The sequence below is a fragment of the Capsicum annuum genome, chromosome 11 (genome assembly GCF_002878395.1).
Source record: "Capsicum annuum cultivar UCD-10X-F1 chromosome 11, UCD10Xv1.1, whole genome shotgun sequence".
Lineage (NCBI taxonomy): Eukaryota > Viridiplantae > Streptophyta > Magnoliopsida > Solanales > Solanaceae > Capsicum > Capsicum annuum.
Window position 1 is genome coordinate 228997727 of NC_061121.1, and position 19583 is coordinate 229017309.

At 36.7% G+C, this 19583-nt stretch overlaps 3 protein-coding genes across 11 annotated transcripts; 2 read left to right on the top strand and 1 right to left on the bottom strand.

The window, feature by feature from the left end:
• The first annotated feature begins 1139 nt into the window (after window positions 1-1139).
• LOC107847625 lies at window positions 1140-3966 on the top strand. 5 transcript variants are annotated; one of them, XM_047399859.1, is made up of 3 exons: window positions 1151-1297; window positions 2052-2180; window positions 3507-3966. In XM_047399859.1, exon 3 carries the CDS (start codon window positions 3527-3529, stop codon window positions 3737-3739), a length of 213 nt encoding a protein of 70 aa, XP_047255815.1. In that variant the 5' UTR covers window positions 1151-1297; window positions 2052-2180; window positions 3507-3526; the 3' UTR covers window positions 3740-3966. The 5 variants fall into 5 exon arrangements, 4 of the variants coding, with proteins under 4 accessions (XP_016547485.1, XP_047255815.1, XP_016547486.1 ...); XM_016692000.2 differs by having other exon boundaries at window positions 3519-3966; XM_047399860.1 differs by lacking the exon at window positions 1151-1297 and adding an exon at window positions 1989-2008 and having other exon boundaries at window positions 2167-2180; window positions 3519-3966.
• A 400-nt stretch (window positions 3967-4366) lies between these two features.
• On the bottom strand, window positions 4367-10077 carry LOC107847624 (DNA polymerase epsilon subunit 3). The gene is made up of 3 exons (XM_016691998.2): window positions 9732-10077; window positions 7799-7917; window positions 4367-4692 (listed from the first exon to the last, which is right to left on the bottom strand). Exons 1-3 carry the CDS (start codon window positions 9956-9958, stop codon window positions 4508-4510), a joined length of 531 nt encoding a protein of 176 aa, XP_016547484.2. The 5' UTR covers window positions 9959-10077; the 3' UTR covers window positions 4367-4507.
• Window positions 10078-12227: 2150 nt separating this feature from the next.
• LOC107847623 (pentatricopeptide repeat-containing protein At4g01400, mitochondrial) lies at window positions 12228-19365 on the top strand. Of its 5 annotated transcripts, none has more exons than XM_016691994.2 (3): window positions 12228-12515; window positions 16002-17690; window positions 19061-19365. In XM_016691994.2, exon 2 carries the CDS (start codon window positions 16145-16147, stop codon window positions 17582-17584), a length of 1440 nt encoding a protein of 479 aa, XP_016547480.2. In that variant the 5' UTR covers window positions 12228-12515; window positions 16002-16144; the 3' UTR covers window positions 17585-17690; window positions 19061-19365. The 5 variants fall into 5 exon arrangements, with proteins under 5 accessions (XP_016547480.2, XP_016547481.2, XP_016547482.2 ...); XM_016691995.2 differs by having other exon boundaries at window positions 19067-19365; XM_016691996.2 differs by having other exon boundaries at window positions 12228-12436.
• Window positions 19366-19583: the final 218 nt, after the last annotated feature.

Genomic DNA, 19583 nt, shown 5'->3' on the forward strand with positions numbered 1-19583 from the left:
AAAATGTCATGTTCGTCAAGCTTGAGGTCTTACTTTATTGAGGCTAATGCGTGCAATTCAAGGAGGTGACGTATGCTAAGCTGTTAACTTATCTACATTATCGACACTTGAAGATCCACAAAATCAAAATTTAGCATGAAAATATCGAACACAAACAATTTATCATGTGTTTAGGTTCTTTATCGAGACATGTTATAGTGCGAGTGCGAGTGTCTAAATGAAATTCATCGATAAATTTAAGATGTTATGTTTACCGCCTCTTAGAAAACTATATAATTGTATACATATGAAATATATATACACACATACACATGAAATATACAATATATACGACATAAAACATACCAAAAATACTTGAGGCATCAAATACATATACATTTACTATTAGTTTAAATCTTATGTGGGAATCGTAATTATTTCAAACCTTAGCTACGGCAATCAATTACGTATAGATGTTTTCTACGTTAGGTAAGTTTTCCATTTACAAATAAATATTGGAAAAATAACATACACCTTAACTTATCATATTTACACAAATTCCCATATTATAAAGTGATTACAAAAATTCCAACTAATTATGTATCATCGTTGGATGTATCGGGAGCTAATTATGTATCTCGACAGATTCAATATCTAAAAAATATATCTGAAGCTAATTATATATCTTTACAAAGGAAAAAATGTAGATTCGTTGGATGTATTATGTATTGACAAACCCAAAATTAAAAAAAAAAAAAGTATGTGGAGCTAATTGTGTATCTTTACAGCGGAAAAACAATATCTTCGTTGAATGTATCGGGAGATAATATGTATCTCGACAAATCTAAAATCGAGATTTTCAGTAATTACGTGAAATATCAAAATTTTCTATAATTAAGCTACAAATTATCGAGATTTATGTTGTTTGTCCATAAATACTAAAACTTACACAAATACACAACTTATGTTTTCACTATTACAAAAAATCACAACTCCCTAATGTTTATTACAAAAATCCCAATATATACACAGAATGTTATGTATATGTCGGCTATGTTATGTATATTAATAGGGAGAGAAAGTAAAGTAATTAAAAAAGTGGGAGAGAGTGTAATTATTTCCAAGGGTTGGTATTTATGTTATTTATACATATTTATTTGATAATAAAAGGAAGATTGGGCTTGGTTCACAAAATGGATTGGGCTTTAAGCCCACAAAATCCTTCAATAAATTAGACCTGCTGCCGGTAAGCGAACTCATCGGCGATCCGAACATCTCAGTCAAATTTTCCGGCGAGTTCATCAGCGATTTCCGGTTGGTAAGTTCCCTTCTTTTTCTCATAATTCATAGACGATAAACCCTAAATACATATTTGGTATATGAATTCGGAGACTGTCTCCCTATTTCTACGACACTGTTTTTTCCCTATTTGGTATAGAGTGGGATTTCACTGGTTATGTTGTTATTATCTGTGCTTTCTGATTCTGATTGTACTTGAGCTGACCGGAAACAGTCTCTCTGCTTGCACGAGGTAGTATTAAGGTCTGTGTACACACTATCCTTTTCAGACTCTACATGTGGGATTACACTAGATGTGTTGTTGTATATGCTTTCCGACTATATTTGAGCTAAGGATCCTCCAGAAGTAGCTTCTCTATTTCCACGAGTTAGTAGTAAGGTCTACGTACGCTATATCCTTTTCATACTCCACCAGTGGGATTTCACTGGATATGTTGCCGTCGTCGTCGTTGTTGTTGTTGTTGTTGTTGTTATTGTCTATGCTTTCCGATTATATTTGAGCTAAGAATCCTCCGGAAGTAACTTATCTACTTCCACAAGTTAGTAATAAGGTCTGCGTACACTATATCCTCCCCAGACTCCACGGATTATATTGGGTATGTTGTTGTTGTTGTTGTATGTGCTTTGCGATTGTATTTGAGCTAAGGATACTCTGGAAATAGCCTCTCTACTTACACGAGGTAGTATAAGGTCTGCCTGCATACACTCTATCCTCCTCAGACTCGACTCGTGGGATTTCACTAGATATGTTGTTGTTTTTGTTGTTGTTGTAGTATGTGCTTTGCGATTGTATTTGAGCTAAGGATCCTCTGGAAATAGCCTCTCTACTTGCACGAGGTAGTAGTAAGGTCTGCCTGCGTACACTCTATCCTCCTCAGACTCGACTCGTGGGATTACATTGGGTATGTTATTGTTGTTGTCTTTGCTTTGTGATTGTATTTGAGCTAAGGATCCTCCGGAAAATAGCCTCTCTACTTCCACGAGGTAGTAGTAAGGTTTGGGTACACTATATCCTGATACCATAAAACCGACAAATGGGATTTCACTCCGCTCGTGTGATTTTACTGCGTAGGTTGTTTTTGTTGTTTATGCGTTCTGGTTGTACTCGGGTGAGGGTCCTTTGAAAACAGTCCATCTGCTTGCACAAGGTAGTATCAAGGTCTCTGTACACTCTATCCTTTCCAGACTCCACAAGTGGGATTTCATTGGATATGTTATTGGTGTTATTGTTGTTGTTGTATATGCTTTGTGATTGTACTTGAGCCTGAGGGTCCTCCAGAAACAGTCTCTCTACTTTTACGAGGTAGTGGTAAGGTCTGTGTACAATCTATCCTCCCAGACCCCACTCGTGAGATTTCATTAGGCATGTTGTTGTTGTTGTTGTACAGCCTATGCGTTGCGATGTTCTCAGCCATAGGGCCGCTACCTCCACTTTTTAATAGTCAGAATCAGGGCGGCTATTCTTGGTACAAGTTACAGCTTTACTAAGATAAAGAGGTTACAATTGGTCTAAAACCTGGCAAGCAACAAATGGTATAGTAATCGTTTTAAAGAGAAAAAGGAAAAAAAAAATGATCGTCTGTTGAAGAAACGAGGTGCAAGAATAAAGATGTGCATAAGCTTGTGAAAATGCTCTTGATGTTCTCATGTTGTTGTTTTGTTAGACTTCTTTTAAGCAAAAATCATGCCTTTGCATTTTCCTTTCATTCCCCAAGGTTTCTATTTTGCTACTTAAGAGTTTATTTTTGGATTTAGAAGAGGGAGAAATGGAAGTGGTATTGGCAGGATGAAAATATTTTGCTTTTCGAAGTTTCTCTTCAGAAGTCTAGATGATACAGTCCAATTAGAGAATTTGCCCATTCACCTTGTGTAATGCCTTTGCAGCAAAAGTTGACGGAAAATGAATTTGTTATTCTTTTTCCTTTAACAACTCATCGTTTCCGATCTCATTTTCTTTATTAAAAGGCTTTACAGGCTTGTAGACGTATATCCAGGAGTCTCATCCGCAAAAGAGTAACTCTCATATAGCTATGATGTTGTTTATTTGGGGGTAGGGTGGAGAAGGAATCTAATTTAGCAAATGGTGATAAAAACTCTTTATACTTCATATTGTTCTGATGAAAGCTAAAATGAGTTCTCATATAAAAGAATTCAGGTGATCCCAAAAAAGGTTGGTAACATCACTTGAATTAGTGTGCAAGGGAGATTATGTTTCTATTGAATTGTAGGTTCATTTTCAGGAAAAAAAATGAAGAAAGGAATTCACCCTCAAATGCAATGGATATCCTACGTGACGCAAAGTGGAAGGTTGATGCACGTTATGATGACCAAAATACACCAAACAGGCAAGGTTTATCACATAAGAGCTAGGCGTCAGATGGCTCAAAGTATTGGCCAGGTTGCAAAGTTTAAGCGCCGATATGGTCAGAAGGAGGAAGAGGAGGAAAAAACAGATAAATGAATGCTTAAGTTGGAAAAAGTGTGTGAAGCTCTGATGATTTTGTGGATGGATTCATCCTTAACTGGTCTTCTTGTATGCTGTCAACACTTTGAATATCTGTTAAACGTTAGTGTAGAACCATTTTTCCTGCCGTGCACACCAAATTTTGGCTCTTCCTCCTGTCATGTACCTTGGATGAAAACATTTTGTGAGGTTTAATAAGAAACTTCAGCATCGTTGTTTCTTTATTTGGAATTGTTGATGTATCCTCTTCACTCGTGTTAAAGGATACAGTTGATACACTTCTCAGGGTTTTGTTGTACCTCTCTCTAATTTTGTTGTGGTAACGTCCTAGCGTATTTCCTACTGTTGCCTGATTTTCAGCAAAGTGAAGAACAAAGTTTTTTGAAGTGTGGCAGTTTACATGTTTTGTCTTGTTCCAAAGGTAAACAGTATGTTTGTTGCTCAAAATTGAACACTATCATTGACCTGTTGCGAACGATTTGGTGAAATATGGTCAATGAGGATTTATATAGTCAATCTCTAACTTGTTTGGGACTAAGGCATGATATTGAACAGAAGTGAAACGCGCTATATATTACATAAATAAGCGCATCAAACACAGGATGGACAAAAAGGAGTAACATATTCCCAGAAAAATTCATTTTACTCCAGAATATAACTCTACAAACTGTATGTTAACTTCACATCCAAGATGAGATTACATATTTTGAGGGGTTAACAAGGGATGAGTAAAATGTCGAATGAACAACGCAAGAAATAATCTCCTTAATCGTCAGCACTATCCTCGACTTCATTGATTTCCTCTCCAGCTTGTCCATCTTCATTTTCGTTATCAGAGGGTAGCTCTTTCATCTTACCCTTCCCATTCTCCACAGGTTCTTTCACCTTAGCCTTTTTGTTAGATTCTGGGGACTTCGACGACGATGACTTCCTTTTCTTTTCTCTAAATCCTGTAAAAAGAGAAGAAAATAAGGGAAAGATAGGTGTAAGCCCATTTCATCACCACGGTAACTATTGCCTGGGTTTCGAATCAGATAACTAAAGGCAGTTAAAGCAATCATCTAGCAGTAAAACATGTGTTCATATACCATATGAGACTGCACAGAGTTATCTGAATTTGACAATTGAAGAATGTAGAACACATGACAAGCAAATGATTATCACGAGAAACGCGAATGAAGAGATCAATTAGAATCAAAGATGATCCCAGACAAGACGGGATTACAAATACTAATGATCTAAGTTGCGCAGACTCTTCACTTTCGATGCTGCACCATGTTGGATTCTCCAAAAATACACTAGTCTTGGCGAATCCGACACGCACCCATTGACATTATTGAAGAGTCCAAGCAATATAGCTAATGATTCAGTTTAAGTTGAAGAAGAGATTTTATTGAGGTGATGATTAGGTATCTCACAAACGTGCTATAATGATTCAGTTTAAGTTGAAGAAGAGATTTTATTGAGGTGATGATTAGGTATCTCACAAACGTGGTAAAACGCAAAGAATTTTTGATTATGTGAAATATTGGATAAATTCAAAATTCATGAGAAACTAAGTACATACATGTAACTGGTAGTTGAACAAGAAATTGGAAAGTCTTTTCTTATAATTTATATGAAGGGAATGAGAAATAACTAAGCAGCTAGAGTTCAAATGTTAAAACTTAATCATCTGTCCAAAATAATTACTCCCTCCGACTCAAAGTCAGGACATTGGTTTTAAGACTCTCTACATGTCCTAGGTAAGTGAGACAGACACACTACTGAAGTTATAAATTTTCTATACTTGGTGTTAACACCGATGAAGGGGAGCCTTGGAGTAACTGGTAAAGTTGTTGTCATGTGACTAGGAGGTCACGGGTTCAAGCCTTGGAAACAGCCTCCGGCAGAAGTGCAAAGTAAGACTGCATACAACACACACTTGTGGTGGGGCCATTCCCTGGACCCTGCACATAGCGGAAGCTTTAGTGCACTGGGCTGCCCTTTTTTTTTTGGTGTTAACACCGATAAAGAGATTAGTGATTCAAGAAAGCTCAATAAGCGCTAATTTGCTCAAACTTGTCTGGGGTAAAGAGAGCTAGTGTGCCTGGCAACTCTTGAACTACTACACCCAACATTTAAAATGTGAGCATTTATTTACTAATTTCGGCTCCTGTTGTTTTGAGCTTTTGTAGAGTACAACAAGACTAACCAAAATATGCAACACATGGTTTCACATCTGTTCCAGGATAATTAGCCAGGAGACAGATGATAATTAACAACCTTTCCGGAGTGTGAGAAATGGAACTTGTTTTGAGAACAAAAAGAAGCATATTTCTAGAGTCAAGAAAATGCATTAACCACCTCCAACACATGACATGGCGCTCGCCATTGATAACACTGCATTAACCACCTCTTGTATTGGCATTAGACCTGGTGAATTGACACACATCTGCTCCTTTTATACAGCTAAAAAGATCTCTGACCATAATCCTCACCAATTAGTCAGATCCTTCAAAGCTCTATGCCTAATACAACAGATGGGGCGTAGTTGCTTCTTTTTATCTTTTATTTTTGGTTAAACTGAAAACTATATTGACAAAATGGGCATTAAGTACAGCTAACTCATTGGACTCTAGAATTAGATCCTATAAAAATAACCAAAAGCAACAATAAAGCTACAAGCTATTAACTATCGGCAACTGGTATAGATCTGCACTTTTGACTAGTGAAGTATCTATTTACAGGACAGCATAAAAGAACATACATTTGTAAAGAAATATAACGGCATCGAGGAAGCATCACATAGCATACAGGAAAAGGGCAGAGTAACAACATCAAAGTAATGTGATAACCAAAAGTACAAAACACATGACACAATCGGCATAATCATAAGCTAGGGAACTATGTGAAAACTGCTAATACTGCCGGTAATCAGGAGAAAAAGGTACAGGGTGCCAAACTACCCCAAGCCGAACCCGCAAGACAGTGGAAGAACGTTTGACTAACTACTAACCTTCTACTCTAATCCACAACCTCCAAATCCTTCTATCTAGGATCATGTCCTCGGCGAGCTAAAGATGTGACACGTCATGTCTAATCACCTCTCCTTAATACTTCTTTAGCCTACCGCTACCCTTCCTCGAACCCACCATCGCCAACCTCTTGCACCACCTCACCAATTGCCGGGGCCTCTTCACATCACCTCCTCGTGCCCCAACCATCTCAGTCTCACTTTCCTCATTTTGTCCACCATTGAGACCACTCCTACCTTGTCCCGTATGTCCTCATTCCTACTCTTATCCTCCCCATCTATCCACACATCCACCTAAGCATCCTCATCTTCTGGACATGCGAGTTCTTAAGCAGCCAACATTCCACCCCATATGTTGTACTCTAGCTTCTTCTGTGTTGCTAAAATAACATTGAAGTTTCAACAACACATCCCTTATTATTCAAGAGACCACAACAAGTGCAATCCTCCAATTTGATATGGCCAGAACATTCCTTTGGTTTTAGCAAAACAATGAAGAGCAAAGAACTTTCATGCCACTAGTATAAGTATGCCAAAACCATTGACCTATATAAGCTATCAAGCATCATACACCTTACCACGCTATGTAACCTGCCAATTATAGTTAGTCATGGCTCAATGGAAATGTTTATGTAGCAAAGGGAAGTAAATAATCATCTTCTGTACGCCCACCCCACACAGATTTAGTTTAATAATGATATAACTTACGTTTAGTAGAAAGATACTGTTGATGCTTTCAAGTAATTAAATGAATAAGAGCAATCAGATAAAAGAAAACAATAACTATTAATAATCAACACTCGATTTTGCAAATTCAGATATTATTCATTTTAGTAGCATTTGCTCTCTTAATTCTGAAAGTAGTATAGAAAAAACAAATAGACACAACAATCTAGAAATCTAATCCCAAAGTTGACAAGTGATTGTATGCATCTGTGAATGAAAGGAGTATGTATGTAGCCAACGATGGAAAGAGTTCAGCTTCATGAGAAAAAATACGGAGTTCTCAAAGAATTTTAGAATAGTGAAAAGAAACTGACCCTCGAGAGAAGCTTTGAGAGGCTCGATGAACTCTGGAAACTCAATATCTTCAAGGGCCTTGAAAACATCCTCGGCATTTATTATTTGCCTCTTAGACTCCTTGCATATGTCATTAGCACTGCAATTGCACTTTGCAAATGAGCTCTCTCAATGAAGTGAAAAACAAATAACAATTATCACTGGTATCTAATCCAACTTGTTCTTCAACTTTTTTTCCAAAAACGTAGCTTGTTATGTTCTGCATCGACCAATAAATTAACCAGCTCACCTCAAAATTTGTTTAGACCAGCAATATATCACTTTGTTCATCCTACTAATCACCCGAAGCTTAACTAACAATCAGTAAAAGAAATACCTAAAATACACATGACCCTTTAAATCCCAGGTTCATAAACTTCACAAATTTCCCAATACTCTTTCAGCAAACAAACAACGTGACGTTATGACATGTAACTTTCAATTTTTAGGGCTGAACCCATAATTAATCAATAACTTCATAGTCAATCAGTAAAAGAACAAAAAAATAACAAAACTCATTAGGAATCCCAGATCACAAACAACAACAACAACATATCCGGTAAGAACCCACAAATTGGGGTCTGGGAAGGGCAAAGGGTACGCTAACCTTACCTCCACCTCTTGGAGGTAGGGTGGTTGTTTCTGAAAGATCCTCGACTCAAGAAAAGCAAATTAAAGTAGTAATGAGAAGGAAAAATGGCCGTTAAAAAAACACGACAACCAATATGAAAACACTGCAAGGCATATTTCAAAAGAACCGTAGCATCTAGCAAGGAAAGACCACTTAAACCTAGAAAACAACAGATGATAACATATATGTACCAAAAGCCAAAGACTGCATGAGTAGGCTAATCCTATGATAGACATGGTGCTCCATACAAACACCAAGCTAAAGACTAGAAGAATAGGCTAATACCAAGACAACACTCAACTACCAATATCCGCAACCTCCACACCCTCCTATCTAAAGTCATGTCCTTGGTAAGCTGAAGATGCGTCATACCTTGTTTAATCACCTCTTCCTAATACTTCCTCACCCTACCTCTGCCTCTCACACCTCCTCACTGGAGTGTTTGGACATCTCCAAACCATCTCAGCCTCCCTTCCCTCATCTTATTCACCACAGAGGCCACTCCCACTTTGGCCGAACATCCTCGTTCCTAATCCCATCACTTCTAGTATGCCAACACATCCATCTTAATATCCTTATTCCTTATGAACATGGGAGTTCTTGACTGGAAAACTCTGCCCCATACAACAAAACCGGTCTAACCACCATTCCATAGAACTTACCCTTTTAAGTTTTGATGGTACCTTTCTATCAAACAAGACTCCCGACTAAAGCCTCCACTTCATCCAGAATCCCATATAACAAAATTCAAAAAAAAAAAAAAAAGCACAACCAAAATATCTACCTTTTTCATCATTTTCCAAGAATTTCTAAGAAATAAGAAAAAATAAACAAAACCCAATCCCAGAAAATCTCTACTTTATCAAAAAATAATAAAATCAATCAAATCCCATATCAGAAAAACTCAAAAAAGAACACCCAAAATCTCTACTTTATCAAAAATTAAGAAAATCAATTAAATCCCATATCAGAAGAACTCAAAAAAGAACACCCAAAATATCTAATTTATCAAAAACTTATAGTCCCAGATCAGAAAAAAATCATAAAAGAACCACCCAAAATCTCTAATTTATCAAAAATTAAGAATATCTATTAAATCCCAGATCAGAAAAACTCAAAAAAGAACACCCAAAACCTTTAATTTATCAAAAATTAACAAAACCCATTATAATCCCATCTCGAAAGAAACTCAAAAAAGAACACCCAAAATCTCTAATTAATCAAAAACTAACAAAAACCATTAACACAGGGAATTCCTCAAGAATTGAATGCTCATAGCTTACGTTGCAGAAAGGTAATGAATGAAAATTCGGGCACTTTCAGAGAAAGCAGTGAGGGAATCCTTGAGAAGAGATATATCACTATCAGTTGATAACTGTGATAGCTTATCCTTGACTAGCCTCCTTATTATTGCCTTTGGTAGGCCTTCTTGCTCTATTTGCACTGTTGTTCCTCCTGCTTTCTCCTTCTCTATCTCCTTGTCTTTGTTGTTCTTCTCTATTTCTCCCATTTTTTCACGCTCTTTGTGTGTGTTTTGGGGGTGAATAGTGTGTGAGATTTTGGGGGTTTTAGGTTTCTTTTCCCGCCATGAATTGTGTTCACCTACAACATGATTTTAGTCTAGGGAAAAAGACAAATTTATCCCTCTTTGAAACCTTGACTAAATAAATCATTGTGTTATATTTAGGGTTAAATTTATGTTTGTTGTCATATTTTAGGTTTAAATTTAAATTTATTTTTCTACTTAAAAAAATTATCTAAATATACAACAATTTATATCCAGTATATCCCCATCAAGTGGGGTTTGTAGAGGGTAAGTGTACGCAGTTTATATGACTACCTCAAATGTGGGATAGAGACGCTGTTTCCAATACACTCCGACTCAAAATAAAACAATCTAAGATAAAGAATAGTAAAAGAACAAATTTATCATATTTTAAGACCAAATTTATCTTCGATATTGTATTTTTGGATCAAATTTTTCTTCATTGTTAAAAAAACTTTTCACATATATCCTTTCTTAAATAGAAAATTACAAATCAACGTTAAATGTTTCATTTAAAAAATAAATAAAACACACTTTAATCTAGGGATCTTTTGTTAAATGGCCTTTTCAAGTTTTCATTTTAATTAAATAGACTGTAAGTTTTTTTCTTTTAGGAAAATAAACTATTTTTGAGACAGATCTATTTTCTATCAGACTGATATATAGACAGATCGATTATCAATCCGACAGATCGATTATCGATCTGACCTATATATATGAACAGATCGATTATTGATCTGACATATATATGGATAGATTGATTATCAATCCGACAGATGAGAAAATAGAAGTAGGTCATTCTCCTAATTGGAAACTTGAAGAGGCTTAATAGCCAAATTTTCTCAGCAGGTCATTTTGCTAATTGAAAACTTGAAGAGGCTTGATAGCCAAATTTTTTCTTTAATCTAATATATCCAATCCGACTCGGGCTACAAAAAATGACACAAATAAAAAGGATAAATTTGACTTCAAAGTATGACAGTGATGGTAATTTGGCCCCAAAAAATGATAACAATGATAAATTTGCCCCCAGTATGTTTAGGGCAATGCAAATTAATCGATGACTTGAATTGATAATTGAGTTATTAAATTAATGATCGAGTTCTTAGTTGGTTTGCAATTTGACCATCTGTTTTAAAGGTGAATCGATTAGTAATTTGTATAGGGTAAAATTAGTATTGGGGCACGCAGATGGATTTGGGTAAGTGACTCGAACGCATGAGCACCACGATGAATACCGTGACCACGGGAAAACGCTCTCGAAAAAGTCAAGGCAAGGATATCCAAGGAGTAGTGACACTTCCACTCATCACCCTCGATGACATGACACAAAATGATAAAGTGAAGACAGGTATGTTAGACTGTCAAGAAGCGGGGACGAGCCCTTGTAAAGAAGGGCCTCAAGAAAATATTAACCAGTCTACTAGTAGATCGGATATATGATAAGGTCCTTTAGAGCTTTATCGTTGAAACACCATTAGCTAGTTGCCCATATTGGTGAGCTATAAATAGTCAATTTTGCTCTATTGTAAATGTACCTTCCTCTCCCCCGTTCTCTCAATAAATATAACAGTAATTACTTGATCATTAAACTTTTATTTATCTGAATAGATTAATATTTGGTGACGGATAGCTCTAGCCTGGGTGATGACACTATTTCAACCCTCGATAGATCTCGTGAACAACCTCGGGGCCTCCTTAACTCGTTTGCTTCACTTGCTTGTTACTTCTCTTTCTAGCATTGTTTGCTGCTCTAAACAATTAGTAATTTAACTATTAATAAAGCGACGCATGATCTTAACTCACCTACAAATTTACTTGTATCAAATATTCAGTAAATGATATTAAATTATAGTTTTACCTTTCAAAGCATAAAACATCCTAACAATATTTTATTTTAGTGAAAAAAAGTGAAAATAATAGTATTTGATCATAATAATTATTTCACTTTTTTTCACTCTTATTTCTCTCATAAAATTTTAAAAACAACTTCAATTTATATTCATGGCCAAACCCAACACCAACACTAACTTCAACTCTAAAAAAATTATTATTTTCATAGCTAAACGGAGAACTAAAGATGGTGGCTTTAGCTGGACTAATTTTGTCCGTTTTTTCTTTTCTAGTATAAACATACTTATGACTTAATGATATTTTTTTGGTGAAATTTTAATCACCAAATTAAACTGATAATCAATAAATCAAATCAATAACTTTTAAAATCAAACCGACCCATCCACAACCTTGTAGGGTTCCTAAGGAAATGAGTTATAAATGTTTTATTTTATTAAAACAAAAATCAGTAAAATTAAAACTAAGTTATTCAATCAAATTAAACTTAAAAAGTTAAGTAATTAACTGCCAATAATCAAGAGAGTGTACCTATCACTTGGGACAAAGTGAATAATCATATGAAGAAAACAAAAGGGGGTGTCAATTTAGGTATATTAAAGTTCAAAATTTGTTGGAATCCTCTATCATCAATTTTGTAATAAATACTTTTCACTTCTCCTTCTTCCTGGTAAGCTTTTACCTTAAAGATATTGTGTATATGCATAGGCTTAGTCAACAAAGATGCCCAATTTGTGTAAAGTTTTAATCTTTGATGAAAATGGATTTGGTTCTTTATATTAATACATGTTTGGAAGAAGGGGGTTGGGTGCGGGTGGGGGTGGGGGGGACAGGCTTAGGCAACAAAGATGCCCAATTTGCCTAAAGTTTTAATCTTTGATGAAAATGGATTTGGTTCTTTATATTAATACATGTTTGGAAGAAGGGTGTGGGGGTGTGGGGTGGAGTGGGGGTGGGGGTGGGGGGGAGATAGGCTTAGGCAACAAAGATGTGCAATTGGTCTTAAAGTTTTAATCTGTGATGAAAGGTGTATTTGGGTCTAATTAAAACATGCATGTTAGGTGTTTGGCAAAATGTTCACTTGAGAATTCAAACAAGCTTAGGCAAAGAGTGAACAAAATGTTCATTGATCTAAAGTTTTTAATCTTTAATGAAAACGGATTTGGTTCTTTATTTAATATTTGATAACTTTGGTGTATGGGCGCATCTCAACTATTTACCAAGATACCTGTCACCTTCCACCAGCGACAGACAGCAAGTAACTCTGTCCACCAAGACTAGAACATATAGGGAGAAATCACATATCTATCACCTCCCACCAGCAGTAGGTATCAGGTAACTCTGTCTACCAAGGCTAGAACGGATTGAAAGATATCATCTAGTGTTAAGTTGGGATTTGAATCTAAGACCTCATGGTGCTCAAACCACTTCATTGACCACTAGGCTACAACATGAATTTGGTTCTTTATTGATGCATTCATGTTTAGGTGTTAGACAAAATGTTTACTTCAGAGTTTAGACAGGCTTAGGTAACAAAGATGCCCAAATGGTCTAAAAGTTCTAATCTTTGATGAAAGGTGGATTTGAGTCTTAAGTGAAACATGCACGTTAGGTGTTTGATAAAATGTTTACTTGAGAGTTCAATCAGGCTTAGGTAAAGAGTGAACAAAGATGCCTAATTTCTAAAGCTTTAATCTTTGATGAAAGGTGGATTTGGGTCTGACAGAATATGCATGTTAGGTGCTTGACAAAATATTTACTTGAGAGTTCAGATGGGCTTAGGCAAAGAATGAAAAAAGATGCCTAATTGGTCTAAAGTTTTAATCTTTCACGAAAATGAATTTGGTTCTTTACGTATTCTTTTGATAATTGTGGTGTCTGAGCCAGCTTGGCCGCACCTCGACAAATTCACGGGATGGCTGATACCTCCCACTAGACACATGTACCAGGTAACTCTATCAATCAAGGCTAGAACATATGAGATGAAATAGCCTAGTGTTTTGTCTCTGCTAGGATTTGAGACCTTACGGTGCTCAACCACTTCATTGATCACTAGGCCACAATCTGAATGAATTTGGTTCTTTTACGTTCATGTTTAGGTGTTAGATAAAATGTTTACTTTAAGTTCATGCAGGCTTGGGCAACAAAGATGGGTCTTAAAGTTTCAATCTTCGATGATGGTGGATTTGGATCTTAACTAAGACATGCATGTTAGGTGCTTGACAAAATGTTTACTTGGGAGTTTGGATAGGCTTAGGAAGAGAGTCAATAAAGATGCCCAATTGGTATTGAAGTTTTAATCTTTGATGAAAGGTGGAACCATTGAATTCATCAGATACCGATTCCTATATCGATAACATGTTTTCTCTTCTTTGATTATCTTACCTGTATTCCTAGAAGACCTTCTTTTGTTCAATCAAAAAACGAGAAGCGGCTGGTATCGATAGAAACATAAACATAGATCGAATTTCGGGATTTCTTCCTCATTTCTTGGAATCTCAGTTTTATTTATTCTTGAGTTTGTTGAGACTTTCAGTGTTTGACAAAATGTTTACTTCAGCGTTAGAGGCAGTCCACCTAGTTTTTTTGTAAAAATGTTAAGGAAGTGTGTGTGGGCATTTGAATTTCTATTTTGTTGCTCTTTGATATATGCAAATTGAACTCTACGCTGTGGTGTAAATTTTGTGTTTTTCCTGGATGGTCATATCTGCAGTTGATATTTGAGCAATTAACACATTACTTCCCCTTTAGAATGCAATAACTAATTAATAAAACATTTGGATGCGGGGTACATCAGTCGTAAGTAAGATAAAGATAAGTAAGAGTTTTGAACTACAATCATTTCCTTAGAGAAAAGAAGGCAAAGCAAATAACAACAACAAGAGTAAATAACTTTCACGTTTGTCCTTTTTTTCTTCTATTTTTGAAGTCACTCTAGTATAAATCCCTAGCTTCTAGCTTAGGATTGAGGCGTAGAAGTTGTAGCTGTTGTTGAAAGTTGTTCTTGTATCATCCTATCACATTCAAAAGATTAAAAGGGCAGCCCGGTGCACTAAAGCTACCGCTATGCGCGGTGTTCGGGGAAGGGCCCCACCACAAGGGTGTATCGTACGCAGCCTTACCTTGCATTTTTGCCAGAGGCTGTTTCCAAGGCTTGAACCCATGACCTCCTGGTCACATGGCAGCAACTTTACCAGTTACTCCAAGGCTCCCCTTCCACATTCAAAAGATTGATTGAAAAATAATACTCCTAACTCTCTGGGTATCAATGTCCTTACCATCCTCTTTTTTATAATGTAGTCTCCCAACTTTTTGTGCATCAATATCCTTATCGCCCTCTTTCTAAAAGGTAATTAAATTTGAGGGGTTGATTTACAAGCTCAGCTCATTCTACTAGTTAGACAATGAAAAACAATTAGAAGGTTAGTGCAACTTCTGAATAGAGTCAAGCTGTAACGGAGCAATCGGATGAAAGATTGGAGGAAGCAATAAATATAATTAGCTCGTGTTCCTTTTCCTTCTAGGCATTCATCACTTCTAATTTTGTACTGGGCCACCTTGATTCTTCCTCTTCAAAATTCCAACTATATCATTGTTACTCCATTTTCGCTTAAGCTCTCTCATTGCTGTATGAGTATCATATGTGATAATAAAAAATGTGCAAATGCAAACATGGTTGGTCTTAAAAAAGAGAAATTTTCATGTGGGAAGTCAGGGTAGTCATCCCGGAAAGTTTAGGCTTTGATTAATCTGCAGAGCAATAGAGTCTCCCATGTATGCATGCTGTTATGAGTGAAAATATGTTTCAGAGAGGAAAATTCTGCTCTTATCTGTAGGAAGATTCCCTTAGCATTATGAAAAGTTATCTCTTTAAATGATACTTTGAGTCTGAGGCTCTTTTGAGTAAGCCTACCTCTCCTATTGGAGCTAAAGTTGTAAGCAAGTGATGGAAACTCTGATGTTTCGAGGGATAAATTCTGGGTTCTGAGTTTCTTGATATTTCTTAACATATTGGGTTACTCAAACATGATTTTTCAAGCTTAGTTCTAGTTGTATTCTGTTTCATATGAGTTTTTGAGTTCAACTTTACTGATTATTGTTGTTATGGTTATTCGTCTATGTCTCTTATCATGGTGTAATTTTTTGTTGTCTCTAGCTCACTAGGTGGTCTTGTTTGAATACTGCAAATGCAAAGCTGATTTGCTTTCTGGAGCACCACTGCGTGAAAGTATAAACACAATGAAGTGGCTATCAAGGCTAGTAGTAAGTGAAGAAGTAAGAGCGTGATGATCGAAAAAGATGAGGATGCTTTCACTTCACTTCAGCTCCAAGGATCTCTTGTCTATTGTCATGTGTTCTTCCACTTGGCTATCAAAGGCCGAGCCACCGTCTACCTGGTACAATCTTAAATGTCATTGTCATACACAACAGTCAGAGCAAGATAGAGAACGAAGACAAGCTGATGAAGAACATAAACGGAACAAGAACCAGAGACCGTCTATTGGCTCTCCAGCTCGAGTCCAGAAGCTTATTGCCTCCCAATCAGATCCACTCCTTGCTAAAGAAATTTTTGATTTAGCCTCACGAGAACCCAATTTCCAGCACTCTTATGCTACTTTCCACACCCTCATCCTTAAGCTTGGCCGTTCCCGCCAGTTCTCCCTCATGCAGTCGATCCTCTCTTCCCTCAAGTCACAGCATTATTCCGTCCGCCCATCTCTCTTTTCTCACATCATCCAAGTCTATGGTGATGCTGGCCTACCTGACAGAGCACTTAAAACTTTTTATACTATCCTAGAATTCAATATGAAGCCCCTTCCGAAGCATCTCAACCTTATTCTTGAAATTCTCGTTACTCACCGAAACTTTCTTCGCCCAGCATTTGATCTCTTTAGATCTGCACATACATATGGAGTTTTGGCGAACACTGAGTCCTACAACATTCTAATGCGGGCTTTCTGTTTGAATGATGATTTAAGTATTGCTTACACGCTATTTAATCAAATGTTTAAGAGAGAAATCAGTCCTAATATAGAGTCATATAGGATTCTGATGCAGGGTTTGTGTCGAAAAAGTCAAGTGAATACAGCTGTTGACTTGTTGGAGGACATGCTGAATAAAGGCTTTGTTCCTGATGCTTTAAGTTATAGCACTCTATTAAACAGCTTGTGTCGGAAAAAGAAATTTAAGGAGGCTTACAAGCTTCTTTGTAGAATGAAAGTAAAGGGTTGCAATCCTGACATTGTCCATTACAATACAGTTATTCTGGGGTTCTGTCGAGAAGGTCGTGCTGCTGATGCCTGTAAAATCCTCGAGGACATGCCATCAAATGGATGTCTTCCCAATTTGGTCTCTTATAGGACATTAGTTGGGGGTCTAAGCAACCAGGGAATGTACGATGAGGCTAGGAGTTACATGGTGGAAATGATGTCGAAAGGCTTCTCTCCGCATTTTTCTGTGGTTCATGCGGTTGTGAAAGGTTTCTGTAACCTAGGTAAAATTGAGGAAGCTTGTGGAGTAGCGGGGAGTATTTTGAAGCATGGAGAACCCCTACATACAGATACATGGGAAGAAATTGTATCCAGGATCTTGGAATGGGATGCTGCTGAAAAGATAGGGAATATCTTGGAGGAAATAACTAGAGCTGAGTTAAAACCTGAAACGAGAATAGTGGAGGTTGGCGCTAGGTTGGGTGAATATTTGATGAACAGGATAAAAAGTAAATCAAGGAAGGGTTGATCTTTTCATTGGATAAGAATAGGTCCTGCGAAGCTTCTCAGAACTTGCCATATACACGTAATGGACATTTACCTTGGAAGATAGCAGATGGACATGACAGCTTTTGGTAAGGCTTCTCTTTGTAGAAAAATAAGATACTGAAATGTGCTTTATTTTAAGTTAACTAATAACTAATCAGGTTTACACTGCATTTATTGTTGTTGTTGTAATAACTAATGACGACTTTGTGACCCACTACAGACATAGGATTATAGCCTTATTTTGGAAGCTCCCTTGTAAATAGGATTTCAGTACTCTTCAAGTACTGATCTATGAAATGTACAAAATTACCAATTTCACCCACACAAAAAAAGGGACTATGTTGCCCTTGCAAACAATTACTGCCCTTACGGACAATTACTAGATGAATTTTCATGTTGTAGCTTCTTTTTCTCCTTTTACCTTCACCAGAAAAAGCAACCTGCCACCTCTAAGAAAACACCAAATAGAACCTCTAAGGAAGATAGTTAATCAAATACTGTAACAGTCCAATCCAGTCTTGTTTCCTATATTAGCTAGCAGTGTGTTATCCCATTTTGTTGTGTGCTTTTGTATTTTGTGTTCGTTATACTGTTATCTGTCTTGAGCCGGGGGTCTATCGGAAACAACCTCTCTACTTCATTTGAGGTAGTGGTATGGTCTGCGTACACATTACCCTCCCCAGACCCCACTATGTGGGAATACACTGGGTATGATGTTGTTGTTGTAACAGTCCAATTCACTGCTAGTATTGTTAGCTTTGGTTATGAGTGTACATGACTTTAAAACACGTTATTAGGGTCCACGATTCGTTTCCTTATCTTGTTTTATTAAAATGAAAGTTGTGTGTTTCATACACTCTCTTTAGTACTAAACATATATCTTCATTGAGACTTGTCCTACCATTGTCCAGTCCAAGTTTACATGCAAAACACTTCTTATAACATATGTAAGTAGCCTTGTTCACTAGTAATACTGCTCTTTGGGTCTAAATCCCCATGACTTTAAAATGTGTCACTAGGGTCAAAACTTGTTTCTTTGTATATTCTGCATAGCACGTGGAGCGGTTCTTATACCTTATCCACTGCTAGTTATATCGTCGCTTTAGATCTAACACATCTCTCTCGTGTAACATTTTATAAACCAAGTTGATTTCCTGAATATAGGAACAAGTGAGCAAAAACTTTGTATAATGTCTGGTTAATACAACCACGAAAAGACTATTGTCTGAAAGTGAATTTGAATGCATCTTGCTAGCTCGTCTGGCCAGTTCATTGGCATGTTTGTTTTAGCAAGGTGGGTCGTCCTCTCCAACGTTTTGCTTGGCTTTGTATGCATATCAAATCATGCTCGTTGAGTTTCCGTCTATTCTTTTGAGTGGTAATTGGTAAAGTCTTAAGCATATGTCCCAGTCTTTGAAACTTTTATCTTTCTTTGATTATTTTTGCCTTTTGTCAGGAACAGTTTCTGTTCGTGGCGTTAGAGTTGTTGGTGCATAAGACTTGACAAATCATGTTGAAGTTCTCAATGTTATGCGCAAGAGTGGAGCAACTTTGCAGAGACAGAAATGCAGAGACATGAGTAATTTACTAAGCTGTCATCTTAGTGTCATGTTGGTTTAGTGTCATCATATATTAATGTAGCTTCCATTGGTAGTTTGGTACTATGTTATCAGCAGTTGCGGAGATAGGATTTTCACCTCGATGTCTTCTATATATGCAATAAAGAAAAAAGAATTTGTATAGACAATGTGATTTTCTGGTGAATGATAGGGTTCAAACAATCAATAGGGGTTCAAACTTCTTTCATCTAAGTCCCCTTCATCCCAAAAAGAATAATAGATTTGGAGTATGAGGTTAATGTGTTCAACAATCAGGAAGTTTGCCTAGAAATCAAACCACCACCTATGAAAGAGTGTAGTATGATACTACTAATATCTCACTGATCGTGTTATAAATCTAGCTATGGTGGATTACTCGTG